The sequence below is a fragment of the Tinamus guttatus genome, unplaced genomic scaffold (genome assembly GCF_059628265.1).
Source record: "Tinamus guttatus ecotype Peru unplaced genomic scaffold, ASM5962826v1 Tinamus_guttatus_pri_ptg000325l, whole genome shotgun sequence".
NCBI classification, from domain to species: Eukaryota; Metazoa; Chordata; class Aves; order Tinamiformes; family Tinamidae; genus Tinamus; species Tinamus guttatus.
The window spans coordinates 97,632-114,085 of record NW_028288859.1 but is presented as its reverse complement, the minus strand read 5'-3'; the positions used below and the strand labels follow the sequence as shown (position 1 = coordinate 114,085).

The following is a 16,454-nucleotide window of genomic DNA, read 5'->3' as shown; positions in this document are numbered from 1 at the left end:
TTTATGGTTTGCATCAGGACTTGTTGCTGGATAATGACTGGGCGCAGCGTGCAATCCCTTATGAAGCTGTTCTTCTGTTTCTGGTATTGGTATTCTGGGTTTGGCAATATAACTAAAAAAATAACCTGTTTCTGTGGCATTCTTAGGAAATCTACAAAGACGCAAACACCCAGGTTCATACACTGAGAAAAATGGTCAAAGAAAAAGAGGAAGCCATCCAGCGGCAGTCAACGCTGGAGAAGAAGATCCACGAGCTGGAGAAGCAGGGGACCATTAAAATCCAGAAGAAGGGTGACGGGGACATCTCCATTCTCCCTGTGGCTCTGGCCTCCGGCGCGTTGCCGACAGGGTCGGAAGCCGTGGCTGGCGCCGGTGCTGGAGCCGGCGCTGGAGCTGCTCTGTCGGTGCCGTTGCCGCCACCTCCACCGCCTCTGCCGGTGTCAGCAGCAGCGCCCGAGGCAGGTGAGGAGCGTTCTGGTGGCACGTGAGCCCGCGGGGGCTGGCAGCAGTGCCCGTGGTGCCCGCGGTCTGCGGCGCTGCCCTGGAGCTGAGAAAGCCCCATGGATGGTCCGTGGCAGCGCTGCAGATCGGCAGAAGGAGCCTCCAGGCCTCAGCCAGGGGCGCTGCACACGCGTGGGATGAGGCTGGGGTGGGTCTTGGGCCTGGTTTCACCTCACGGGTGGGTTGTGAATGTGGATGCGGGAAGCGGAGCAGTTTCTGTGGACGCCGATGGACGGATCGGTGCCCTGTTCTCAGGGCAGTCATCCCATTCCAGCACAGGCCACCCGGGCATCCCGTCACCTGCCCCGACCCGTTCCGCGGCTGCTGTGCGGTTCTCAGGGATGTTCCCTGCTAAAAACTCTTCTCCCTCCATTTCACAGTGCAAAACGGTCCCGTGTCGGCGCCGATGCCGCCTCCTCCGCCGCCACCACCGCCGCCGCCGCCGCCTCTGCCGGGCCCGGCCCTGGAGGCAGCTCCCGCGGCGCCGCCGCTGCCGCCGTCGGCTCCCCCCTTGCCAGGAACCTCCCCCACGGTGGTTTTCAACTCAGGACTTGCAGGTAAAACGGCCCGTGCGTCCCCCCCAGCACAGGGCACGTTGGCCATGCAAGGAGCAAGGACAAGGGGAGGATGTGGCATGTGCCTGGAGGCCACAGCACCCGAGATGGGGCTCTGCTTCACATATAGCTGCCTAATCAACGGCCGTTATCTCATACACACAGGGAGTTAAAAAATGAAAGTGCATTTATCAAATAACTGGTTTAGGTTTGGTCTTGGGAGAGACGGCTTCCTCAGTGAAACTGAAGCCTTTTCCAGAAATATTTTTATAACGTGATCATTTATGGCTTTAAACAAAAGAAGAAAATGGCTTTGAAAACCCCCCAAAGTTTCATGGGTTTGAATTCTTTTGAGAATACGATGAAGAAATATCTGGGCAAGGAATGGCAAACTTCTTGTTCTAATTTTTTTGGAAGGAAGAAAAATTTCCTGACAAGCTTTAATCATATTTCAGTGCACTCTTTATCATGGCCTGAGTAACTCGGGCAGTGAGTGAGTGTTAATTGGCATCACATCCCTCATCCGGAGCTCAGGAGAGCCCAAGGAGCTCTGATTAGCAGTGCTGCTGAAAAGCAGTTAAGTATTCCCGCCTGTAGATGGTTCTCTGATAGAGAAACCACCATGGAAGCAATGGTGAAAGGGGTGTATTAAAAAAAAAAAGGACAAAAGTGCAGGGAGAGTTGAGGCTCATGGTTATTGTTAAAAACAGCCCCCTGGCTGCGTGGTCCCCAGCTGCGGTGCTCGTCTGGGGATACGGCTGTGCAGGCGGCGCCCTGTCCGGGCAGCGGGACGAGGCTGGAGTCGTGAACGATGCTGCTCTAACCTTCACTAACGTTTTCTTCCCTTGTTCTTCCTGCTCCCCGGGAAGATGGGCCCATCAAGCTCTTCTGTAGGTTCCTCCCTGCTAAGTATCTAGCTCCGCGCCGCGTTCCCCGCGTGCCTGCGCTGGGCGCTCCGGTGTGCGCGGGGGGCACAGGGGTGGGTGGGCAGCAGCAAGGGGCAGCAAAGCAGTTCAGCAAGTAACTCGCGGGTGCCCTTTCCCTTGAGCCTTCTTAGCTGGGCTCTTTAAAGTGCTCAAAAACGGGTCATTTCTGCGCAGCCGGAGGTGCCCTCCGTGCTGCCGCGCGGTCACCCCGTCCCCAGGACAGGGAAGGGGATTTTTGCAATATCTGGATTAGCTGCGGCAGGAGCTGGGCATGTGTGCACTTACCTCCCTTTCCTCTCCTTAAATAATGCAGGAGCAGTTACTAAGCAGCTCCAATGTATGCAGTAGCTGAAAATGTTTTTTCATGGGTGTTTGCACCTTGGAAAAAAAATATTTCTTTTTGTATGTTAAGAATTATTTTGGAGTAACCACCTTACCAACACAGAGTGAAGCTGTGGTTAGTTTGGCTTCACAGAAACTGGTCCCTTGTGTGTGTCCCAGCCGGACAGCAAATGCTCAAACGCACAGCCTGCAGTTTCACTGTGTTCCCTGGTATGCACTTACAGCTCCTTGTTGCAATCAAGTGCTCTTGCCAGTAATTTATTCTTTAGAAGGTCCCTGCAAAATGAGCACAAGCCCGAAAGGCACAAGAACACGTGAGAGAATTCTTGGTTTGAAAACTGAATGAGGAAGTGAGAGAAATGTGCTCAGCATTTTCCCACTCCCGTGCGCAAGCAGAGAGTGTTCCCTGAAATGATGCTCTCTGCCCTGCAAAAGCAGTGCACAAAATCACCAGGGAAGGTAAAGTGAGTATTTGCTCAAGTGCTTTGCAGGGGGGAGACTGGCCTGAACTTAGGGCATCTGTTCAGCATCTGCACTGAATGCCAAATAATGAGCAAGATGCCTCCCGCTGCAGGCGGGGTGGGCAGGATTCAGGAGCTTTGTCGTGGAGCAAGCAGTAACTGCAATGAGTTGGACACAAACCATCCTTGGCTGCGGGCAGAGGTACCCCGCAGTGCTGGGAGCGGGGGCCCAGGCGTCCGGGGGGTCTCAGGGTGCTCCCCCCGGCACGGTTTGCAAGCGGCATTCGCTTCCAGCATTGGAGGAGAAAACCCAGGGTTTGTTTCTGTGTCCTGCTTGCGGCCTCTAAAGAAATAGTTATTTTTAAAGCGATTCTGGAGTAACCCGTTTGTTGATCGCATCAATGAACGTACCAGTTTTGTAGCAGCTGAATTTGTTTGCGTGCAGTGAGAGCTGTCGTACAGAAATGACACCCATAGCTCCCAGCTCAGTGAGAAACGGGAAGGGGGAGATGTCCTTTCCTTGCTCCGGCCTCAGCCGCTGCTCGGTTCCCTGGGCAGTGCCAATAGTCAGTCCTCGGCCTCGCAGAGCCTCCCTGCTCCGTGCCCGTCCGTCCTGGGCAGCCAGGTCTCTGCAGAGCCGCAGTCCAGCTCTGGCTGTTCTTCCTCCAGTGCTGAATGTCCCCTGGAAAGCTGCGTCCGGGCGCTCGGGGGCTTTTCGGGTATCGGGGCGCTCGTCACGTCCTTCCCTCTCCTTCTTTAGCTGTGAAAATCAAGAAGCCCATCAAGACCAAGTTCCGCATGCCCGTCTTCAACTGGGTCGCGCTCAAGCCCAACCAGATCAACGGGACGGTCTTCAACGAGATCGATGACGAGAGGATCCTGGAGGTAGGAGGGCTGCGTGTCCGCGGCACGGCCCGGCGGGCTCGGCGGCGGCTCCGGGCCCGGGCGGTCGGTGCGACTCCTCTTGCAGCGAGTGCATCGTCTCCTTCTCTTCCTAGGACCTAAATGTGGATGAATTTGAAGAAATATTCAAAACAAAAGCCCAAGGGCCGGCCATTGATCTTACTTCAAGCAAGCAAAAGATAACGCAGAAAGGGTCGAACAAAGTCACGTTACTGGATGCCAACCGGGCCAAAAATCTTGCCATTACGTTAAGGAAAGCTGGAAAGACAGCAGATGAAATATGCAAAGCTATTCACGTGTAAGTAAAACACTTGTCAGCAAAGGAATTATATTTAAGATTTACCCTGCTTTTTGGTAAATGGAATGATTTTGAATTGGCAGTTGATGTAAATGTTTTTGCAGTTGGAAAAAACCCAAGTATAAGGATGGAACTGCTCTGAGCGCCCACAAATCAGATTCCCTGGTACTAAAATGTGTTGACTTGCAGTTTTGTGTCACTGTATCACTATAGGGGCCAAACAAATTAGCACTTCTTTTATTAGAGCAGCTAATTCATGTTTATCCGCAGTGTGAGATGGCGTATGGCAGCTCTGATTATGTTTACACAGTGTTTTCTGTTATAACAAACACATAAAAGTCAGGAATGGGCAACTATTACAGTTTGCTCCATGAAGTACAGGTTTAATCCAAGCGCAGCGGAGGGGTTTTGCATGGGATTAGATCTGTGCAAAGACTCGCAGTGCCAGACACAAACGTGGTGCAGGTGGACGCGCGGTGCAGGGCCAGGGCGCCGTTCTGCCACTCCGCATCCCGCTGGCCGGGTTTAGCTGCTTTGATCTTTGGGACCTGGTGACACAGCTCTTCACTCACCTGCTCTAGCGGCTCCTGGGACAGAGCACGGATGTTCCCGCTCGTTAGAGCTCTGCCTAAATGAATCCAGAAGCAGTTAGTACCTGTGGCCATGGCCAACATCTGTTACTTCTCAGCAGCATATCTCCAAAAATGTGGATTTTAGCACAGCGATTATGTTTAGCCTGGTGAGGAGGGTGACGCCAAGGTGCTGCTGGATTGCTGCAGGTCCAGCTGCTGGGGTTGCAGGAGTCTGGCCCAGGTAAATAAGAGCCTGTCCCTGGCTCAGCAAGGTGGGGACGAGCTGCCCTGGCCGCGCTCTGCAGGCTGCAGCTCCGTCCGTGGCATCACTAGGCAGCGGTGGCTTCTGCTTGGTCCTTTACTGCTTCTGGTCATAGCACCGCTCTTTCTGGTCTGCTCTCCCTCAGGTTTGACCTGAAAACGCTGCCGGTGGATTTTGTGGAGTGCCTGATGCGGTTCCTGCCCACCGAGAACGAGGTGAAGGTGCTGCGGCTCTACGAGCGGGAGCGGAAGCCCATCGAGAACCTGTCCGACGAGGACCGCTTCATGATGCAGTTCAGCAAGATCGAGAGGCTCATGCAGAAGATGACCATCATGGCCTTCATAGGCAACTTTGCCGAAAGCATCCAGATGCTGACGCCCGTGAGTGAGACGCACGCGCGCGACGCGCCAGGCGCGGTGGCGTCGGGACTCCCCGGGTGCTTGGCTCCTTGTCAGGGCTGCAGTCTGCACTGGGCAGCCTGTGTGGGGCAGAGCCTCGCAGGACACCCCAGTGGTGTCGTCCAGGCAATGACGTTCTTACAGAGACAGACTGAGAAACAACTATGCCAAAGGAAAGAAGCTTTCCTAGCTGCTTTTCCTCGTGCGTGCTTGGGCCGCACTGAGTGCGCTAAATCACTCTAGAGGCCTGGGGATGTATGACAAAGATGTTGTGACAAGTTATTACAAACAATCCTGCTGCTCTCTGTCACTTGAGGGGTTTGCGGTTGGCTTCTCTGCGAGTTAAGTGGCTGTTTTCCAAAGCTGCCGTATCCCGCGCTGTGCCTGCTGCACGTGTGTCCCGGGGGACCCAGGCATCACACGTGGGGCCCATAGGGCAGCCTGTACCTCAGAGCTCCCTCTTGTCCTGCTTCTTTAGCCTTGTAGAAGTTTAAAACTGGTTCAAATGAAAATCTAATTGTTTGTGGCATCAGGGAAAATGGCTCTCAGTGCTGTTCTCTGGGCCTTTGAAGTGTGTTTGGTTCAGTCTGATCCATCTTTCACAGTCACAAGGGTTGAAATGTAAATACAGTTTTGCTCAACGACTTCTGAGCGTGGTAAATCTGCACTGCAAATGAATTATTTGGAATCCTGGTGTGTTAGGACAGGATAACATTGCTGCCAGGGCCAGCTGTGTAGATCAGAAGGCAGGGCTCTTTGCAGAATATCAGCATTCAGAATTTGATTTTACACTTGAGCTTGATGTGCGTTAACCAGATCTCTTTCTGTGTTTACCTGTAGCAACTTCACGCAATAATAGCTGCGTCTGTCTCAATAAAGTCATCCCAAAAGCTTAAGAAAATCCTGGAGGTAGGTCTGACTTTAGTTACATTGAGTAGCTTGAAAAAAAAATCACCAGCTCATCCCCTTTCATGTGCTGAAACTGTAGCTGGACGCTTACGGGGAAACTCTGCTGCGGGGTGTGGAAAGCTCACGCCGATGATTAACGCCCCGCTCCGTTTTGTGCCGGCAGATAATCCTGGCCCTGGGTAACTACATGAACAGCAGTAAGCGAGGAGCTGTCTATGGGTTCAAGCTGCAGAGCCTGGACCTGGTGAGTGCGGGGCCGCGGGCTGCGCTCGCCCCTCGTGGCGCGGGGACCAGGACGCCCCGCGAGCTCCCTGCCTTTGTGCCCGCAGCTCCTGGAGACTAAGTCAACAGACCGCAAGCAGACGCTGCTGCACTACATTTCTAACGTCGTCAAGGAGAAGTACCAGCACGTGTCCCTCTTCTACAACGAGCTCCATTACGTGGAGAAGGCAGCCGCAGGTACCGTGCGCCGCGTCGCCGTTACGGCCCCGGCACAGCGCGTGCGTCCTGGGTGCCTTGTCCCTCAATCTGGCCAGAAAGAGAGACCCAGTGGTTTAAGTAGGGGTAGCAACTAGGCCTGCAGTGAAGCCAGGTTGGGAAAAGGGACAGGGCCAGCAGTAATGCCAGGCTGGGGGTCACTCCTGCAGCAGGCTGCTGCAGAGCAGTGTCAACGGTGCCGGGGGTGCAGCGCGAGGGACTCCGATGTGCACGAGGGCACGGAGCTGTCCTCGCGCAGCAGGACCCGTGCAGCGCTCCCCTTTGTCTCCCAGTGTCCCTGGAAAACGTCCTGCTGGACGTGAAGGAGCTGCAGAGAGGCCTGGACCTGACGAAGCGGGAGTACACCATGCACGACCACAACACGATGCTGAAGGAGTTCATTCAGAACAACGAGGGAAAGCTAAAGAAACTGCAGGACGATGCAAAAATAGCCCAGGTGTGTGTTGGTTCTCCGTGTTGGTAAGGGGATTTCAACAACCGAGAGCAGCAGCTCTGTGCCAGAGGCAGCTTTGTGCCAGAGCCGACGCAGGCCGCAGCAGCCGTGCGTTGGACGAGGGCACGGCGAATCCTCAGGGATGAAATATTGCAATGCTTGCAATATTGCTTGCATTCCGCCGCCGGAGCGGGCTGCAGGGCCCCGCGGCTGTGTGCGCACATCGAGACCCCGGCACCCACTTCTGCGGGGACGGCGGGGACTTTGTCTTGAAATAACAGCCCCTGTGTGCTTCTTGCAGGATGCCTTCGACGATGCTGTGAAATACTTCGGGGAGAATCCCAAGACGACCCCCCCCTCGGTGTTTTTCCCGGTGTTTGTCCGGTTTGTGAAAGCCTACAAGGTAAGTGCAGACGCCTCGGGCAGGGCCGGGCACCCGAGTGTCCCCTGCCCTGGGTTCTGCAGTGTGACACCCCATGGCCGGGCCCTGCCAGCCCCGGCAGCACGAGTGCCTGCATGGAGATTGTCCTGGGGGCTCAAAGACCCTGCGGAAAGACCCTGGGAGGCTGCGGCATCCGCAGAGCTCCGACCTGCAGGAGGGTTTATCCAGCATGTGCTTTGGGGGTTGGGAGAGCGTGGGTTATAGGGCTTGGGATGTCTCTCCCAGCCCTGCTTTTCCACAGTCTGTTTGGAGGGAGCTTGTGTTGCTCAACTCCAGACTTGCTTCCTTGGAAAGCCTGGCAGTAGCAAGAGATAGCAATACTTATTTGTAATGTTCACAAACCCTGTGTCCAAAGATTTGAAGATGTAACCCCCATTTTTTTTGTGATAAACAGCAAGCGGAAGAAGAGAATGAGTTGAGAAAAAAGCAAGAACAGGCCTTAATGGAAAAACTTATGGAACAGGAAGCACTGATGGAGCAACAGGACCAAAAGGTACAAAAGTGTTTCGGCATGAGCCCTCACATTGAACCCTGACTCTGTCCTGATTATCAGAAATACCCAGCTCGGTATAAGAACTTGAGCACTTAGTGTGCGCTCAGCGTTCCCAAACCCGCATCGAAGCCCCCTCCCCAGAGCTCGCCTTGGCAACGCGGGACAGGCGCTAAGCCCCAATTACTGTTGTGCAGGAATCCTCCTAGCGTGTTGCTTTCTGAGCTGATGCTTTAGATTTGCTAGAAAAAAATTTCCCATGGCTTCCCATGCAGCTCCTGCTGTTAGCGGGGATCTTTAATCCCAGCTTGCTTTTGCTCTGGGAAGGGAAAGCATGTTCTTGTAGCTTGGGAAAGCTTTTCAGAGGCCAAAGCTTGGAGTCTCAGTCCTCAGCGATGAGAAGTAAAGTCTAGGAAGCAAATTACAGATGTAAGAAAAGGAAAACAGCCGGGCAGCCAGGATAGCTCGTGACTTTGGCCTTCCTCTCCATGCGGTGTGAGCTGTCGCGTGCTGGTGTTTTCCTCAGCTGCTGTTTCAAAAGCTGGGGATGGAAAAGCTGGTGACTGGAGGCCAGGCCTCACCAATGCCCTTTGTGTTGGCTTCCAGTCTCCCTCGCACAAGACGAAGAGGCAACAGCAGGAGCTGATCGCGGAGCTCAGGCGGCGGCAGGTCAAGGACAACAGACACGTGTACGAGGGGAAGGACGGGGCCATCGAAGACATCATCACAGGTAACCGCGGCTGGGCCGCCCTTCGCAGCCTGTTTCACACACGATAGGGATGTGTGTCCGCACTGTAGCTCTCGTAAGTGCCTCACACCCTGCCTAAAAAGCATCATTCAGGTCGAGCTCAGGGAATCACTCATGTGCTCGAGCACAGGACCCTTTGCTGGGGTGCGCAGCGCGCGGCCCGGGCGCAAGGGGCGGCCCAGCCGGGAGCGGCGCCGCGCGCGGCCCTGCCTGGGACCAGCCCGCTCTCCCAGGGACGCACCCAATGACGGGCGGTTAACATTATTCAGAGCCTACGTTTGCATTAAACTGTACTAACAGCAATCGCACCACATTACTGCACAGTTGCAGCAAATCATTTAGTCAAACCTGAATGATTTACGGCCCTGAATTGCTTCTGGTTTTACGGCTTGTCGGGAGACGAGGTGTGCGCGGCTGCGCGGGCAGCGCGCAGGGCCGGGCCGTGGCCGTGGGCACCCGCGGCCGCCCCTGTCCAGCCCGGCTGCTCTGGGGGCCCTTCCCGCGGCCGCGGCCGCTCTGATCCTGCTGCTTCTCTGCTAGAGCATTTTCTGTACCCGTGGTGTGAAAGGAACGAGATTTTAGCACTTTTTCATGGCTCTAGGGTCATTTATTTTCATTTTACAGAGCTCTGAAAAGGGCTTTGGGCAGGATTTCCTTGGCTAAGCTTCTCCAGAATGTTTTTCACACCACTTTTTCCTGTGGGAGGGGAGAACTGTTTTACCACTCAGTGAAGAAAGCCAGGGAATTTTTTGCCCCGCTGGATGAAGGATTGAAATGCTTTTGCTGAAGCTTTCACAGCCTTGATTAATAGCTTCCGAGGCTAATGCTCTTTATTCAAGGGACAGAGTTACTACGATACCTAATGTGCTACAGCTTCTGCAACTCCTTCACATTCCTGGCAGCTTGTATAATTCTGTAAATTGTCTTTCCCTATTCAAAAGGAGAGAGAAACCTATGTGTGAGAGAAGACAACCCCGATGCAAACAGCAGGCCAGTGCAGGAAGTGCCAGACTGAAATAACCTAAACATTTCCTCTGCTGTGTGTCTGGGATTTCCTATTATGGGGGTGTCTCCGAGGCCAGATAAAAAGAAGAGTTAGGCGCAGAGTCAGGTATAGACTAGGTCGCTTAACTACGGCCCATAAGGTCTGTATCACTGGTAGGGAAAAACCCCATCAAAATGTTACTTTAAAATTGAGGGAGCCTCTTCAGAGGCACAGGAAAGCTCTGCAGATGCTGAACAGGCCATGGTCTGGCAGCACACGCTGTTCTGGAGTAGGTCTAGCCTTTCAAAACCATTGGGCACTATGCAGTATAAAAAACAACTATTCCGAGAGTTAAAACTGTCTTGTCCCCCAAAGCTGAGGAGCTGCAGTGTGGTTGGCCAGCAGATCGGAGCGTGTAGGAGCCCCCGGATGTCCTTCAGCAAGCACTAACAATGTACTAATGCTGCTGATCTCTGCTTCTTACTGTGCTCTGTTTGTCTTGTTTGGCTGTTATTTTCCATGCAGTGCTGAAGACTGTGCCCTTTACCGCTCGAACCGCCAAGCGGGGCTCTCGGTTTTTCTGCGAACCTGTTCTCACTGAGGAATTCCATTATTAAACTATTCCTCTTTCACACCTGATGCTCTTAGACACAAACAAGGTTGCTGTAGATTTTTGACACTCCCCGTTTGTACGGGTCTCAGCCAGGATCATGCGAATGTTGAATGTATAGTAATGTCTGGTGTCCACTTGAAGTTGTATTTCATGTCGCCTCTGTTGCATGCTCTCGTGTTTCAGTAACTTTTTATTCCATTCCATCAACTGTGTGCTTGATGCTTTTGGCCATCCTTGCGTTCCCAAGGCATCTCTCATCCATCCCCATGACCAGTGCCATAGAACAGCAAGTGGTCACTGCCGGCGTCACGCGGCTCACAGGACGTGGCAGACCGAGGCCCCAAACAGTGACAGTTCACTTGGCTTTTCTATGTCGTGTCTTCTGGTCCGCAGAGTTTGCTGTGTGTGTGAGTCCGCCCTCGTAACACGCATGCGATGGTAGCGGTGTGCCAAAGGAAAGCCCGGGGTGCATGAACGCAGCGGGGCTCTGCGGGGTGTCTGTGCGCGGGGTGGCCCCGCGGGAGCGGGGCTCTGCTTGGGTTCTTCTAACCAACCAGCACGTGCATGCGGAACGCCCCATCCGCCTCCTTCCCACACCGCGTTCGGCCCCGCCGGGTCCACGCCAGCGTCATCTTGCTGCGAGCAGCGCTGCCGCCGAGCACCGTCCAAGTGCTCGAGGGGGCCGGGGCGCCGGGCGGCAGCCGCAACGGGCCGGTTCCCACCCGATTGGCCTTGGTGGGAAGGGCAGCGCGGAGCAGCTCGATGCGGCCCCGGCGTGGAGCGTGCGCGGGGGTGCCTAACACAGCATGTCCTCAACACCGTTGTCTTGCATTAAGGACTCAGTAGCTTAAGAAGACAACAGTGTTTCACTTCCGCAATGTGTATTTTTTTAAAAGCTTCTAATAAAATTGCAAACTGTAATCAGCTCAACAGTTATTTGCTCTTTCCAGTTAATTGCTGTGTTATCTCCCTGGAGCCAATCTTCAAAGCAGCTTGGACTTTGGTTAGCAAGAGGCTAGGGGGGCCACCCCGTCCTTTCCTCTCTGTTTCTAACCTCCTCCGTAGCCTTGGCCTTCCCTCCTCCTCCTGCTCTCTTGGCTAACACGCCTGGGATTTTTGAACGCTCAGTTGACTTGCTCTTCTTTTTCCATCCCGTTTTTTTTACTTAACCATCATTTTGTGTTTTTTTTTTTCTTCTGTTTAGCCCTAAAGAAGAATAATATCACTAAATTTCCAAATGTTCACTCGAGGGTAAGGATTTCTTCTAGCACACCGGTGGTGGAGGATGCACAGAGCTGGCAAGCATCACTTTTTACTTAGCTTCCTCCTCTCTCTGTACGCCAGGCAGGCTGCGGGTAGATGTAGCTAAGGGTAATACTGGTGAGAGGCCACGGGGACGCCCTGTGCCCGAGCGGAGCGCAGGGCCGCGGGCAGGGAGGCTCTGGACACGTTTCCCCCCAGTCGCAGGAGCCGGCCCCGGAGGCCCTGCCTCGCGCAGGGGGTCTCGGGCGGGCGCTGCTGCCCCACGGGTGAGGACACCCGCGCACAAGGGCCCCGCGGGCCCCGCGGGCCTCAGCGCTGGCAGCAGGACACGGCCCGGCCTTGGCGCCTCTCCCAGTCGCTCTGTTTTTCCTTAGCACCTGGCTCTGTCAAGCCACTAAAATACCCTTTTCCGTGCCCAGCGTGTGAGGCGGCCGCGCGGCCTGCGCCCGTGTGGCAGAGCCGGGGGCAGCGCCCGGCACCGGCGCCTCGTGCCGGAGCCGCGGCGCCGCGCGGGCAGCCCAGGCCAGAGCCCGCGGCTGCTGCTTTTTCTCACCGTGCTGCCATTAAGTGCACGGCTGCGCCCAGGGCAGCGCCCTGCTCGTCCTGCCGACCGCTCCAGCGCTGTGATACGCGCGGTCGCTGCAGGGGCGCTTGGCGGCGGCGGCAGAAAGGCCACGTCGCGCTGAGCGCGGTCGCCCGCGCCTCCCTCCCGCCCGCCTTGGCCCCGCTCGTCACCAGTATTACCGGGCGCCTGGCGAGCCGGGCACGTCCGTGCCCGCTGCCGCCCCGTGGGGTCCAGCTCCCGCCTCCTCTTCCCACACAAGCTGCTTTGATTGGCTTCCAGCAGGATCTCGCCTTGTCTAGCGGTGCGAGTGCGCGTGCATGTGCGAGCGGGAGCGCCCGCGCCCGCGCGCCGCCCTCACCGCCGCTCTCCTCTCCGCAGATCTTCGAAACCAGCCGTACCGCCGGGCCGACGCGGTGAGGAGGAGCGTGCGACGGCGCTTCGACGACCAGAGCCTGCGCGCTGCCAACGGCACGGAAATCACCATGTGAGGCGCAGCCGCGCGCGACGCCGCGGGGCCGGCCCTGCCGCCCGCCGCGGCCCGGAGCCGCCCCCGAGACGCACAGGAGCGCCGGCGCCCGCCGCTCCGCCGCAGCTAACAAGTGCCTAGAATTGAAGTACCCGCTCAGATTAATCAAAGCAATAGGACTTGGTTTGACTGGGTAGTTCTGTACATCAATACGTTATTCAGTATTTTTTAACCAAAATGTAAAATAGGGGTTGCCTGGGGGTTCTGGTGAGTTTAGGGACGGGTCAGCCGGTGACCTGCACACAGGAGAGGGACTCTTGGCCGCGCTGCGTTGCCCACGCACCCACCTCGGCTTGAGCTGCACTTACTGGCTCCTCTTTTTTTTGTTGTTGTTGTTTTTTTGGTTAAAAAAAAATTATATATATATATATATTAAAAAAAAGGGCTTTCCATATGACCTAGGGCAATGATGACAAGACTGGCCTGCACCGTTTCCCCCACACACACACAGAGGCTCCTGATGCCGCAGCCAGCCCCTGAGCCGCAGCGTATTTATTAACGCCACTAAGGCATTAACAGCGGGTGAGCAGCGCCGCATGCGGCCTCCCCTCCGCTCCCGAGGGGCTGACGGCAACGCGCAGCCCAGCCTCGAGGTTCCACGTTGCGTTTCCAGAGCTTAAAATGGGAATGAGACTTAGTGCAGCGGCCTCCCACCCCCGGCTCCGGCCCCTGCGCGGGACGAGCGGCGGGAACGCGGCGGGCGCCGTCCTCGCCCCAGGACCGGGACCGCCGCTCGCGTGGTGCTGCCCAGGCACGAGTGTGCGCTTACAGCTGACCCCCCCGCTGGGCTCATTGCATCAGTATGTTAATTGTAAAGTTTATTGTATATTATTTAACCACTGAATCTCTTTCTTTTATGTTGTGCTTATGTGAACCACTGGTGAAGGTCCCATTTTTCCTTGGATAATGTGTAGTTATATGATAATCTGTTTTTAAATGTACAGATATTTTGCTACAAAATTGGTGCAGTTTTTTTTTTTTTTTTTTAATGGTTTTTTTACACTTCTCTTTTATTCCCACTTTAGCCTCTGGGTAATAATGTAAATATTGTTTAAAAAAAATGCATCAACCTGTGCTATACAATCTGAATGTTATTTTAACTTATAGTTTTTGTTTTTATATTTAACTGAATGGACAGTTTGGGGCTCAAAGTAACCACGTTGACCTCTGCTTACCTATTTACAGGCCATTATGTCCTTTAAAACCCGCCACGCTGGCGCCCTCGCAGCACCGCTACCCGACCTGCTAAAGAGAACATGCCCCATTGCCGCTCGTCACTGACAGGCCAGCATTTTAATCTGTGTTAAAAATTGGCAGTTAATTTAATTAATTGTTAGCCAGATGGTTGAACATACGCCCTCTCACATCCTTAAGATCAAAGGGTTTTTTTTTTTTTTTTTTTTTTTTTTTTTTTAAATTTAAGTCACAACTTACCAGGCAGATAGGCCGTAACACTGGCATGTTCTCTTTAATATTTTTCTAGTAATAGACCTGCTTCTTTAGCAATATTAGGAGTGTTTTATAAAAGCAGTTCGTGTTACTTTCCTGGTCTGTTCCTGCCATAAGATCCAATAAACTATTTACACCACTACGCAGGGCGCCGGGTGTGTGTGGGGAGCCCCCGGGGGCAGTGGCACCCGCGGGGCCGTCCCTGCGTCCGTCCCTGCGCTCCAGGGCGTGCGGGTGTGAGCGGAGCAGCCCGGGGGCTGTTGGCCAAAACGCAAAAGCACCCCCGGCTCCTGCCCCTTCCCTCCGTCCCCTTGGGCTCCAGAGGGGGTGTCCGAGGTGGCTGCACCGAATCCCAGCCCGGCACCAGCTCCCGGCCCGGCTGCCTCGCTTGGCCCCGGCGCCGCCAGGGCCGGCCCGGCTCGAGCTCCCAGTCCCCGCGGCCCGGCTGGGCCCCGGGCAGGAGCAGCCGCTGCCCTCGCGGCGCCCGCGCGCACGGTGCCCACCCGCACCCTTATCCAAAGTTCAGATTTCGTTTCCAAAAGGGTTTAACGAAATCAATCCGCGAAAAGCTGGGTGAGAACAGAGCGGGCCCCGCTGCCACCTAGGGGCTGCTGCCGGGTCTCCTGCGTGGGACAAACAGCAGCTTAAAGACGTTTTCACACTTAGAAACGCTGCCGTTCCTCTCCCGGCGAGGCAGGGCCACAGCGCGAGCCCGTGGCGAGACCGGTGCAGGACGGAGGCCTGAGGCTGCCGCGGAGGGAGGAGGAAACCTCCATTTCCCCCTTACACCGTGCCAGGAACGGCCCTAAGTTTAAGCTCTGATTAAAAAGATTAAGAAAAAAAATGCATCATTGTACATCTACAGTTTATTTTTAATGGAAAAATAAAGGCAAACCTTTAAAACATCTTTCCTTAGAAACACGTTTCTCCTGCAAGTTCTGCAAGGCAGTAGCGAAGCGTTGCGGGGACGTCTGACGCGTTCGAAGCCGCTCAGGCCTGTCCAAGTCTCCATCTGTCCTTCCCACGGTGGAGCCGACGTTGAGCCATGATTAACAGTTACCTTCGTGTTGCACAGCCCCGCGGCTCGGGAACCGCTACCTGTTTAACATCTGCACGTTCCCCCCTCAACATTCAGATCCAAGGAATTGACAAGGTTAGGGAAACACGTGTATGAAATCCAGGCCCGCTGCAACAGTCCTGGGAACAGCGACTTCCGCTCGTCCTTCCGCACCTGGGAGAGCTGCTCACACGGCCGGAGAAACCCGGAGAAAAGCCAGAGCCGGCGCTTGAATCTGCCTGCGACAGCCTCGATCTTGAGCTTAAACACAGCGCCGAGAACTCTCCCACGTTAGCCCGAAATGCCGTTTCTGGAGTTTCTGAGGTAACTTTGCCTTGCTGGGAAGCACCAGCGCAGCCCTGCGGCCACCGAAGCCCCGGGGCGGAGCGGTGGCCTCCTGCGCCCGCAGCGCAGCCGCTGCTTCCCGCGTCCGCCGTTCCGAGCCCAAGCGGCCGCTGGAGTCTGGATCACGGAACCACCCCCGCGCTGACACAGGGCCCACGAGCGCCAGGGGCTTTACCGCACCGGAGCTTTGGGGAAAAATTAGGCACTAGTAAACTGCCATAGTAGAAAAAATGCACTGAAAAGGAACCTGAACTCTAAAGCAAGGCTTCCATTTTTTTTTTTTTTTGCATAAACAGGCATTGCTTAAAATACTGCTCCCTTCCGAGTGCTGCATTTATCGGAACTGTACAGCGTATTTAAAACTAGAAATAAATACTAGTACACACTAGGAGACAAGGTTTAATAATTGATAAAAATGTACAAAAATATTCAAATTGGAGCGTCTCAGACATTGTACCCAGGGCGCTGGCTGGGCGCAGAGGTGCCAGCGGGCGGCACGGAGGGGCTGGGCCCGGGGGGTCAAGCGGCTCTCGGGTTAACGCGGTGACGCTGCAGCTGCTACGGGGACAGGGGCACATTCTTCAGCAGGCTCTTAAGGCAACGTTGAAGTCCTTTACCAAGGGATTTTCCTCTTACTTGCTCAGGTGAAGGTAACTGCTGAACGGGAGCCCGGGGAGAGGTGGCAGCGGAGCAGGACGGGGCCTGGGGCAGCCCCTGGAGCGGCCCCGCACGCGGCCGCTCCGCGGTGAAGCTGCCGCAGGAACCAGCCCCGACAGCCTCTCGCACAGGAACAGGCAGCAGGGGCTGGGCAGGAATTCAGGTCACAAAAAAGCAATTCCCGTTTTTAACATTTAAAGGGATTCAGTTCTCCCCCCGCCTTTCTCTTTCCTAAGGATAAGCAAATCCATAAAGCA

The 16,454-nt window shown here is 55.0% G+C and overlaps 1 protein-coding gene across 5 annotated transcripts in view; it reads left to right on the top strand.

The window, feature by feature from the left end:
* The window catches only part of FMNL2 (formin like 2), a 96,197-nt gene extending 83,546 nt beyond the window's left edge, over window positions 1–12,651 (top strand). Inside the window, exons 14-27 of one of the 5 annotated variants that reach the window (XM_088529142.1) lie at window positions 147–462; window positions 882–1,058; window positions 1,925–1,945; window positions 3,545–3,669; window positions 3,783–3,985; window positions 4,965–5,199; window positions 6,058–6,126; window positions 6,290–6,370; window positions 6,456–6,585; window positions 6,897–7,060; window positions 7,359–7,460; window positions 7,894–7,992; window positions 8,596–8,719; window positions 12,542–12,651. In XM_088529142.1, the coding sequence (XP_088385268.1) occupies window positions 147–462; window positions 882–1,058; window positions 1,925–1,945; window positions 3,545–3,669; window positions 3,783–3,985; window positions 4,965–5,199; window positions 6,058–6,126; window positions 6,290–6,370; window positions 6,456–6,585; window positions 6,897–7,060; window positions 7,359–7,460; window positions 7,894–7,992; window positions 8,596–8,719; window positions 12,542–12,651 (1,956 nt within the window). Of the gene's footprint in view, window positions 1–146; window positions 463–881; window positions 1,059–1,924; window positions 1,946–3,544; window positions 3,670–3,782; window positions 3,986–4,964; window positions 5,200–6,057; window positions 6,127–6,289; window positions 6,371–6,455; window positions 6,586–6,896; window positions 7,061–7,358; window positions 7,461–7,893; window positions 7,993–8,595; window positions 8,720–10,247; window positions 10,349–11,539; window positions 11,664–12,541 lie in introns of those variants that run through there. The other 4 variants (XM_088529141.1, XM_088529143.1, XM_088529145.1 and 1 more) reach the window with 4 other exon arrangements.
* Window positions 12,652–16,454: the final 3,803 nt, after the last annotated feature.